General features: G+C 37.7%; 2 protein-coding genes across 3 annotated transcripts; one reads left to right on the top strand and one right to left on the bottom strand.

Moving 5' to 3' along the window:
• Positions 1–1375: 1375 nt before the first annotated feature.
• Positions 1376–3974, bottom strand: LOC145209320 (uncharacterized). Its single transcript, XM_080079596.1, has 4 exons — positions 3858–3974; positions 3261–3395; positions 2741–2773; positions 1376–1624 (listed from the first exon to the last, which is right to left on the bottom strand). Exons 1-4 carry the CDS (start codon positions 3972–3974, stop codon positions 1376–1378), a joined length of 534 nt encoding a protein of 177 aa, XP_079935722.1.
• A 1888-nt stretch (positions 3975–5862) lies between these two features.
• On the top strand, positions 5863–10374 carry LOC145207737 (uncharacterized). 2 transcript variants are annotated; one of them, XM_080078777.1, is made up of 6 exons: positions 5863–6127; positions 6925–7059; positions 8174–8318; positions 9244–9350; positions 9708–9955; positions 10238–10359. In XM_080078777.1, exons 1-6 carry the CDS (start codon positions 6011–6013, stop codon positions 10260–10262), a joined length of 777 nt encoding a protein of 258 aa, XP_079934903.1. In that variant the 5' UTR covers positions 5863–6010; the 3' UTR covers positions 10263–10359. The 2 variants fall into 2 exon arrangements, with proteins under 2 accessions (XP_079934903.1, XP_079934904.1); XM_080078778.1 differs by having other exon boundaries at positions 6077–6141; positions 10238–10374.
• Positions 10375–10561: the final 187 nt, after the last annotated feature.

Here is a 10561-nt window from a genome sequence, read left to right as displayed (position 1 = left end):
CGAGGCAAAACAGTCACCAATAAATCAATTTGGCACAAGTGGCAGGATATAACACTGCTTGTATTCAAAGCTTATCTCGGGGTTGTTTTGAAAATGGGACTGATTGAAAAGAGGTCAGTGACAGACTATTTTAACAGAAAATATACAGAAGAATTCAAAACATACGAAAGAAAGCCTGGGCTTCATCCTGGGGATTGTTTAAGCGGAACCATACGCTTCAAAATTACAAACTGTGACTTTTTATATGCAATATATAATTTACGTTTGTTGACTGAACAACTTTATGTTTTTTGAGTGAATGCTTTTTGTTTATTTTAGAATTGATCATAACTGCAACAAGCTTGGTTTGGTAAAAAATATATCTGTATTGGAATTCGCTACACAGAAAAAAAACATATTTGTAATGTCAATAAAATAAGAAATCATTTGAACTAAGGGATGAAACCTACAAGACCTTAATGCGTATGGGGTGTTTGCAAAAGCCAAAAAATGGATCCCTGTGAGGCATGTCGTGAAAAAAATGGATCTCAAAGGTTCAAACTGGTTTTAGTTGGTTTGTGCCTCCTAGCGAAGCTCCAAAGCGGTTTAAATCGGAGACAAGAAATTTTCATCTGATTTTTGAAAAAATCCAAAGACTATAGACGTTTCATTTTTCGGTGTTTAGAGCTCAAAAAATTAAAGAAAGTCGTTTTTCGGCGGCCTTTGGCCGGAATACTCCAGCTTTAAACTGGTTTCGGCCGGTTTCTGCCTACTACCGAACCTCCTAACCAGTTTCAAAATAAATTTTCATCCGATTTTTGATAAAACCCAAAAGCTACAAAAAATTCTATTTCCCTTTTCTTGCGGTTTCTAGGTTTACAAAATTGATTAAAGATTATTTTTGTGACAGTTTTTCAGCATTCCCGTTAGTCCAAATCAGTCTCTTCGTTGTTCGTGATTTTGGGCAGTAGGTTGTGCAGTTTCACACATCACAAATAAATCACATTTTGATATTTCCTTGAGACTTCTACTTTACAAATAAATCACAATTTGATATGTCTTTGGACTTCTGTTTTATTTTTCTCCACTGTGTAAAAATCGATCGGCGTGATTTTTGTGAGAAACAAACTGCTGTTACTTCTCAAGATCAGTCTATAGAGTTTTTTTTTTACATTTGCCCAAAATGTTCACTCGTGGTCATTAAATCTCACCAATAGGAAAAAGAAGACAAACTACCGAAAACCACCTCAAGTTACACACACGAACACCAAGCGTTGCAAATATAAATTTAGTTTTTATATCAACCAAGTACTACAAACCTCAAACCATGCATTAGGTAAAACCCCAAAGAACGCAACAAAAGCACTTTCTCCTTTACGCAACAAAATATTGTTGTTTATATACCACATTCAACGATTTGAAAGATAAGAAATAACAGTAGGCAAAAGCACAGAGCAACTTCAAGTTGTAGCTCTCTTTTCATTTGCCGAAAACACGCCTTTTCGTTAATGTAATTATCGTAAACAACACTGCCAATATTTTTCCGGGGAAATGAGGTTGATGGAATTGGTAGATTCAAAAAGTTGCATAAAGGTGTCCAGCCCTGATCCACGGAATAAGTCAAAAGCTTTTCTGGAGTACAGTTCTACGGAACAAGTAAAATTTAATATCTGTCGAAATACTACTATACACTACTAACCTGACTTGAAAAAAAAACTGCCTTAAAATGTAATGCATCAATCGCCTAACCTTATTTGTAATCAAATTGCCTGACATTAGTTGCATTTTTTGCACCGACGTATTGTATTTTAGCAGACAACTATACTTTTTAGGTATGCAAATCGTGGCACTTATGAGCAACTAAAGCTTGAAAGTTTTGAAATGTACTGCTATGGTCGCTTGCTAAGAATTTCAAGGAAAGAACATAAGACTAACAACTCCATATTAAAAGAACCAAAAGTACAACAGCAATTCATTAGACTTGTACAAAAGCTAAACATTATGGACACATAAGGTCGACACCCCGAAACTTTGGGATATTTGTGCTCACATGGACGACCCCACGGCAAGAGATCAAAGGAAAAGCAAAGACTGCAATATATAGAGCGAATTAAACATGCAGTGAATGCCACATCACTTGTGGAGCTAATTCGATGCTGCTCGAACCGACAGAGCTGAAAAGAAATATGTGACAACGTCTAACCGCTAAGCGGGTGACACGCTTATAAATATAATGCTAGAGAGTCGTAATAACTTGGCTGTCAGTACCATTTCAGTGGAAAAGCATCCAACCTCAAATAAATAACCTTTTACATACATAAATGACGCAAAACGAAAGGATTAAACAGGATAAGTATTGAAATATTTTCCTTTCGCAAAATAATGAACAATATCATAAATGCATTAGTTACCATCATCACGTCGCTATTGTGTTGTCGATATCTCAATAGTTGCAATGGCTTGCCGTTTTTCCACTTTCCGAAGGGCACACCGGGATTAATGCTATGCGCATAAAAACCTGAAGCAACAGAACAAGGGGCTCTTTAATTTTAGCTTGTATGGTAATCAACTTTTAGTTTGAAAATTATGCCACTCTTGCCCTTTACAATTAAATTAAATGTATTTGCAAACCAACTTAACTTCACTTACACATTAATTTTAGAAAACGAAAATATTTCCATCCAGTTTGTGTGAAAGTCATGAGGCACATCAGATGTAGGTTCGACTCAAAAACATTCATCAGATTGAACCAACTGTTTACCCATCTTTCAGCGTTTCGTAAGGTAAGCACCACCTGCAACATAAACCCCAAAATGTCGTCTATCCCAAGCCAATTCATTACATTATATGCCCACAAGGGTCTCCAGCTTTAACAGTAGTCAGTGTTTATCTAACTATCTCTGTACTTTACGCAGATTTTCTGGAGATAGTGCATGGTGGAAAAATAAGTTCGATTGGCAGAACAGAGTATTAGTTTATATTTTTCCTGTGAGCAACAGTTTACTTAAGATTTTTTTTTAAATTTTACCCCCAAAAAACAAAACTAAGGTGAACAAAGCATTCATAACTGAGATCAGCCTTGAAGCGTTAATGCATACCAGCGACCGCGGCATATTTATTTACAAATGATAACATGCCAGGCACATTAAAGACGTAGTGCAGAAACGAACCGGTCTCTTAAACATTTTTAAAAGGCAAGGAATCGGTGGAAAAATATATCATGTGATGGGGTTCGGACACACGACAGGGGCTCTTGCAACATTCTTAAACGTTTCTATTACTTTTGCCTCGGGAAAAGCCTCGCACATTTCTTTCCAGAACAAAAACACCGGCAATCCAACCACGACGTCAACTCCTTCATACGATCGTCGTATGTCATCGATCGTGGCTTTCCCATCCATAAAGTCATACCATACCTGTATGGCAAAAACTGGATAAATACCCAAAAAACTGGAGTGCCGTTGGGTGGCTACACTAGCCAATACGGCCGATTTCTTGTCATCAGCTGGACTTATTGGTCGAAGTTGTAGCAGGATAAATTCTATTTGAGTAAAGTTATAACATGTATAATACTTAACACATAAATCTCAAAATAAGTGGTTGAATTCAGACTTGACTTGCAGTCAGTTAACGTACGCGACAGTTGTCTCCATCTAAGTCTCTGGTGACTGGTAATTATCTGAAATACTACACACAGTTTATAGGTTAATAAAATATATTCGTCAGGAACGCTATACGTAGATCTGTTCATAAGTATAATTGCGAATATAACGGTCCAAACATATGTGAAAAGGCGATAGGTTTTATTATTCAAACGTTCCTATTTGAGCCGTTATACTCGTCAGTTCCGAAGATCAGTCTGTTCTCGCAATAATCACCTGGCGATGGTAAACAAAGTGTTCAACTGTATCATGAACTGCATAGCCTAGAATCCTAAAAGCTTCAGTCATTGACTTAGTTCCGGTTCTCGACATTCCAGCCATAATGATCTTCATACCTGATAAACTTTATTTTAAAAATTACAGGAAAACAAATGGTAACGCTTTTGCCGTGAACTTTCGCTTGTAAATCGCGAAAAGTGCTGGTGGTGCAGAGTGCTAGTTCTACTGACACAGAGATGCCCTTGACGATTTCAACACTGTCAACGTCAAGTGGCAAAAATGTAAAACAACCACTTCAACGATCTCAATAAGTTAATGTGTTGTGTTTAAACTTGAGGGTTAGGTATTACCAGGCGTAGTTGAATGTATACGCATTATAATTGACTGGAAAAGTAAAATTGCTTTTGCAGGAAAAACATATTTTGTTTTTGCTCTTATGGGTTTAACTGAATAATTCTACCAATTCAATTTATTCATATTTGTTGCCATTTCATTAAAAGATGCAAATGAGTTTGTTTTCGGCCATGACAAAACATTTGGAGAATAGTCAAGTGGTCGAAATGCGAATAACCACTTCAATAATCTCAATCAGTTAGCGTGTTGTATTTGAACTTGAAAGGGCATGACTAGGATAGTTGCACGTACGCACAATGATGATAATATATTTTTCATATTGTTTTCCTTTTATACGTTCATCAATTTTATGAATGCCATTTTCTGAGGAAAATAGTCAAAAAAATGGCTGACAAACATTCGTTTTATTAGTAAATGTATCAGAAATATCATTTGTTTCTTGCTTTGATTTGGAATTATTTCAACCAAATTGTGCTTCATAGTCTTCTCAAACGTAGTCACGTTTCCCACCTTGATGTTACAAAAAGCATCACGTCTGTTAGATGTTCATTGTGTTGCCCCGTTAATGAATAGTCTTTTCCAGCAGTCAGGCTCCCGGGCCCAACAGACGCCGCACTGAAATCAACAAGCTTCGTACCTGATCTTTTAGGCAACGAATCACCCTTTTTTCTGGTGTGTGGGGTGATGAGATCGAAAATTGAGATGCCTGCCGGTACTCGTTGGCTTGTGGTACACTCTTGTTTATCGGTTCTTGTGACTTGAACATCTAAAAATGGAGACAGTTTACCGATTGGAGTTCCATGGTTAACCGAATGCCTGGCTGCGCCTCGTTGAGGTGCCGAAAAAATGCCTCAACCTGGTTCTTAGCAATGACACAAAAATGTCGTCAACATATCGCCGCCAGAATCTTGGTGGGTTGGCAAATGTTGAAAAGGCTTTTTCCTCGAGCGCTTCCATTGTCATGTTTGTGACAACCACAGAGACCGGGGAAACCCACCGTTGTGCCTTGAACCTGCTGATAGAAGCCCTTTCCTGAATGATTGAAAGGATTGCTCCACTTCTTGAGTCATGGAATATTCATCCATGGGGCAACACAATGAACATCAAAACAGAAGTGATGCTTTCAGCGTGCTACAGGCACCTGCTCAAAGCTTAGAGGCCTAATCGTTCCTTATCGCGCGTTGATTTCGTTGCGTGCTTGCGTTTCATTCTTTTTTCCATTGTTTGTCTTGCACTGTACTAGTCGCATTCGGTGTTATTTACCCTGATGAAGGCGACCTGCATAGAACGTCGAAGCGTCGAAATAAAATTACATTTGCCAGAAAAGCTCTATACAGATACGGATGTGTCTAGTTCGAATCACACACACTACTTGAACAAAAATTAGGCTTTCTCGAATTAGGTCTAATCAACACTTACACCGCACGCAACTAAATCTTATCCGATGTTATTGCTCGGATGTCTCATGTTACATTGTAATTTATTGCTTCGAAAATTTCGGCGTTTAATTTATTGCTTCAATTTAAGCTATAAGCAGAACAGTTATTTACAGTACTGTGCACCTGCAACGGTTATGTACATAAACAAGGTACGTTAGATCAGTACTTGACATTTTGACTCGCGACAAAAGCAAACACCGTCGGGGCGCCGACGATCAATCTTTAACTACAGGGCACAGCGTCCACGGTTCAGTGGTCCACTGAAATGCAGTGAGGAAGCAATGCAAGTATTGCCCGTTCAGTTGTTGGTGTGTGTTGTGAGTCAGTTGATGTTGCTTTGTTACAAAGTTTGGAAATATGAAGGTTATAATGGCTGGTTTATCGAAAACCGGCACTAAATCATTGGCAGAGGCTTTTAAGATCCTAGGCTTTGTGGTTCATGACACGAAACAGCACTTCCTCTATCATCGACAGGTAAACTGCATACCGTAAGTTCTGTTTTGTTTACCAACAATGACAACATTTTCGTGCATTTTGACACCGCTTATCAAATGCTGTTTGTCGATTTCGTATGCTTACCAAATTTGAATGAAGTTCTGAAAGCAACAGTTATGTTTACCTTTACAACTATTTTAAGAAGTTTCCTACAGAAGTTTTGGGAATTCTCTGATAATGTAGGTTTAATTGTAATATTTGCAGCATTGTATGCACTAAGCAAGGACAACAGGGCATGTACAGAGTATATGAGCTGTGTCCACAGGCTAAAGCGCCAAAATTTGGTCGGTTTATAGCATTACTGACCATTCACACTGACTACACAGTAACATACGACAATACCACAAACGGAACGTTGCACCATAGCAAAGCAGTAGTTTGACAACCAATTCAAAAACTATTCGTTAAATTCTGAACATACAAAGAATCTTAGCAAAAAGATACAAGCCTATATATTAGTGCAAACGTTACTACGTTCCCACAGATTCTATTGCTATTGTAAGGTAAAATATGAAATGAAAGCCACAAAATGATGGCAACTTGGTGCCATACAACAAAAAAAATGGGGCGACGCGAATTTGCAGACAAAAAGCAATCAGTTGGTCATAAAAGAACAGTGGATACAGGCGCGTTTGTAGGTTCCCATTAATGTGTTGGCTTTCCCATTAATGTGTATATTTGCTGAGAATATTTAAAATCGTGAATGCTGTACCTAAATTTGAAGATTGATTTTCAAACACAGTTACACTAACAGTATTTACGAAATTTGCATGTAGGTCTGGTATGACTTGATGGATGGAAAAGCCACGGTTGATGATATACGAAGATCGTATGAAGGGGTTGACGTTGTTACTGGGCTACCTGTGTACTTCTTCTGGAAGCAATTGTGCGATACCTTCCCCGAGGCAAAGGTTGTATTGAAATAAAAAGTGAAATAAAGTTGGCTACAGATATAGAAGATTTTGCGAATAATTAATAATTAACAACTTTAAAAGAGATAAGCCTGACTATAGTCGGGGAGTTTTTAGGACGGTCTAGAAAAACGAAAACACTAAAGTTTTAGCGTTGGTATCACAGGAATTTTAAGCTAAAAGTCCTTTAACCGCCCATTCATAGTAAACATAACTTCATTAAAAACGAGCTTTTTCATTTATTGCTTGGGTACAAAAAATGTAAATCAAACTGACTCGAAATTTGAGAGAATTGTCTCAATTGCTAATAGGATCAGTCAGTAATTTAGAAAGTAGGAATATATATTTCCCCTAATAATGGCATCATCAGTTCCTTATTCAAATTAAAACATCTATTGAATAAGATTCTATTTGAATAAGCAACTGATGATGCCATTATTAGGGGAAATATATATTCCTACTTTTTAATTTACTGACTGATTCTGTAAGCAATTGAGACAGTTCTCTCAAATTTCCAGTCTTTCAACAATTTGCACAGTTATCGTCGGTATGCATGGCGGCTGTTGGAGGTTCAGATATTGCCAACCCACAACATTTTCTAAATCAAACTGACAATATCATATTAGTAGCAAAGGTGTGCTTTAAACAAAGAAGCGCCCGTCCTGGAAAAAACTCCAGTTGGAGGGTTCGAATCCCAGCGCAGGCTGTCACAGCTGTAACTAACAGCACTTTAATCAGCCTGTGTATATCTTAACTCTTGTGTCGATTTCGCTGTACACAATATGACTTTTTCAGTTCTAAACAAAACATAAATAAAGATAATGACAGAACAACAGGAAAAGAAAAATGATAGAAGAAAAAACAGAAAAAACTGAATAAAACCGGCATAAAACTAACGAACGGTTAAGCACACGAAAGCTCTGATGTGCAACAACTACATCGCTACAATTAACGTGAAACTAAATAGTCAATGCGATTATTTTTGGTTGTGTGGTATGTGCGGCAATGTTTAGTAACCGGCTGACTCGGTATAAAGCCTTTCGATGGGCTTGGTGTACTATGATTTGTTTAATGAAAAACCTTTTTTCACCTTTTGATGGTTCGATTCCAACAGGTAGTGTTGTCAATGCGAGAGGCAGAGAGTTGGGTAAAGAGTTGGTTTCGTCAACTTGATGTTTGGGAAACGAACTATCTTCTCATTTGTCTCATGACATTTACGCAAACCGGATGGAACTACTTTCAGTTTCACCGACGATTTTGTAAGTTGTGGTAATATATTACTAAAAGTTTTGTTAGGGTAATTGAATGGGTGTGGTAATCGTTCTAGTCTGTGTCTTGACGAATAAAGCAGGGAGTCAAACCGGAACTGAACCCGAATGTGCGAACCGGTTTGAACGATTTATTGCATTTCACCGAAATCGAACTCGAACCGCCAAATACGATTTTCTAAAAACTCGAACCGGAATTGAACCCTAAGATTTTGTTCGGCGTTGGACCCGAACCGAAACCCAACCAGTATAAAATGCAGCCTGTAATATATTTATGTTTTAGACAAATCAGCGCACTTAATGATAAACGCAAGAAAAGAGCTATACCGGGCGAACTCAAACCGAACCTGAACCCAAATAATAAACAGTTCGGCTCCCAGCATGTGCTTGGGAAACCAGATTGATTGGTTAAAATCAATAGATCTGGCGTACTGTGAAACAAAACTCATAAAATGTTTAATTAAACCTGACCTATTAAAAGGGTTACATCGAATCAAGCCGATTTCCCAAGCATCCTCGCATGGCAAATCAGAGGGCAAAAAAATCTTGCATATTTGAGCTCTGCCCACTAGCTACACAGGCTCGGTGGTAAACCGGTCGAAAGAGAGTGGTTGGGCAAAACCTGATACTCTGCACATTGTTAAATATTCCAAAGCCAGTATTTTGATTGTAGTAATGAGTCGAAGGTTTTTTCATCCCAGGTTTCGAAACAATAGCTTGTCAGTACGTTTATATCAGCCTTATAGTCATCATTGTTATGTGTAGATGCTGTACACATGGCCAAAACAACACGGCGTCAACATGGCATAATGTCTGGGAGTTTGATCCATAAACATACAGAAAAAGACACTTCCAAGACAAAGACTTTGTATTTAAAGCATTAGAATTCCTACAGCTCCACTTGTTTACGTTTTAGACCTACCAGTGCATTCCATTCACCCGATGGTTCCTTTTGGAAGTTGGAAGGCCAGTAAAGTTATCCAACTGAACAGATTTCGACGCCACAACACCGATGTTATGACGGTAGGAACGTTAACGCATGTTTTCGCTACATAACTGGCATAGGGTACCATGATACCTTCACTAATCACGACAAAGCTAATTAAATACGCCAACAGTTTTGCGTTTTCGTCAGCTAAGTCATCAATTTTAAACCGTAACATAGTTTTTGTGGCAGCAATGCAACGATAGTTTTTCGCTTCAACGAGTGATTTATAAATTCACGAATAACGATTACTTGTGTAGGTTGGGCTCATTAGAAATTTACAACTTTACACAAATTATAGGACATGGTAAAACTTACATCCAGCAACCTAAATAAGAGATCTGGACAAAATTAACTTTAACCTCTTTGGAACATCCATGTTGTTTTGTACATAGAATTGCCCAGAAGAGAAGCTTCTAATATTCAAAGCCGAAAAAGGCTGGAAACCCTTGTGTGAGTTTTTAAAGCATGAAATCCCGTCCTTTGACTTTCCGAGAAGAAATGTTGGTGCTACTTTGTTTGATCAATACATGAAAGACGATTCTTTGTTTCTGCAAATGAAAAAGGAACTGAGAAATCATTTTGTAGTTGGAATGTTTGTCATTGCATTCCTAGTTTTGTGGCTTGTTTGTTCCAATAAATGGTAAATACATTGCCTGATTTCAACATTTTACTATGAAAGTATGCGTTAAGTCGCTAGTTTTATCTACACGTTTTTAAATAGCCCTGAAGTTACTTGCGAACAACACCGGCAACTCGTCAGCAAATTTAACGAAAGCAAACTGGTTTCGAATAACCATTTTATGGTCAATATTGTTTTGTCGCTATGTGTTCTTTCAACAAGCGAAATAAACTCAACTCAACCATTCACCGAATCTGGGCGTTTTAATTTCATTTAATTAAAATATTTTTTCATTGTCTTTAGGCTGTTCATGTACATTGTACAGTAGAACGAATCGCCATGACAACATAATACGTCTCGGATGACGCAGTTCCTCAGTTGGTTTGTGAAAAATTTTCCCGCAAATACAGTGACACGAGACATGCTTTCTCCTGATACAACCAATGGCTCGAGAATTTTATTCATTGGTTGTTGACAGTATGTGTTCGCAATATTCCATATCACATATCACTATTAAACATTGAAAGAAATTATGGCAACAAAGGTAATAAACGAGGAGGGAAAGTTATTTTCAGGAGTTTTCTGTGATGCAACTCGAAATCTCCATTGAGCAGTTGCAACAGAGTC

Source organism: Phallusia mammillata, chromosome 1 (genome assembly GCF_965637545.1).
Source record: "Phallusia mammillata chromosome 1, kaPhaMamm4.hap1.1, whole genome shotgun sequence".
In the NCBI taxonomy this organism is placed as follows: domain Eukaryota; kingdom Metazoa; phylum Chordata; class Ascidiacea; order Phlebobranchia; family Ascidiidae; genus Phallusia; species Phallusia mammillata.
Note: the sequence above shows the minus strand (reverse complement) of the source record. Positions and strands in the feature narration are given on the sequence as shown.

What these genes read in the sequence shown, in the direction of transcription:
- LOC145209320 (XM_080079596.1), bottom strand. Translation starts at nt 3,974, where the DNA reads ATGAAGATCATTATGGCTGGAATGTCGAGAACCGGAACTAAGTCAATG. An exon ending in ACTTTGTTTACCATCGCCAG is followed by an intron (nt 3,396 to 3,857) that starts GTGATTATTGCG and finishes TTTGCCATACAG; the next exon opens with GTATGGTATGACTTTATGGA. An exon ending in TACGAAACGCTGAAAGATGG is followed by an intron (nt 1,625 to 2,740) that starts GTAAACAGTTGG and finishes CTTGTTCCGTAG; the next exon opens with AACTGTACTCCAGAAAAGCT.
- LOC145207737 (XM_080078777.1), top strand. Translation starts at nt 6,011, where the DNA reads ATGAAGGTTATAATGGCTGGTTTATCGAAAACCGGCACTAAATCATTG. An exon ending in ATACCTTCCCCGAGGCAAAG is followed by an intron (nt 7,060 to 8,173) that starts GTTGTATTGAAA and finishes CGATTCCAACAG; the next exon opens with GTAGTGTTGTCAATGCGAGA. An exon ending in ACAACACCGATGTTATGACG is followed by an intron (nt 9,351 to 9,707) that starts GTAGGAACGTTA and finishes TTTTGTACATAG; the next exon opens with AATTGCCCAGAAGAGAAGCT.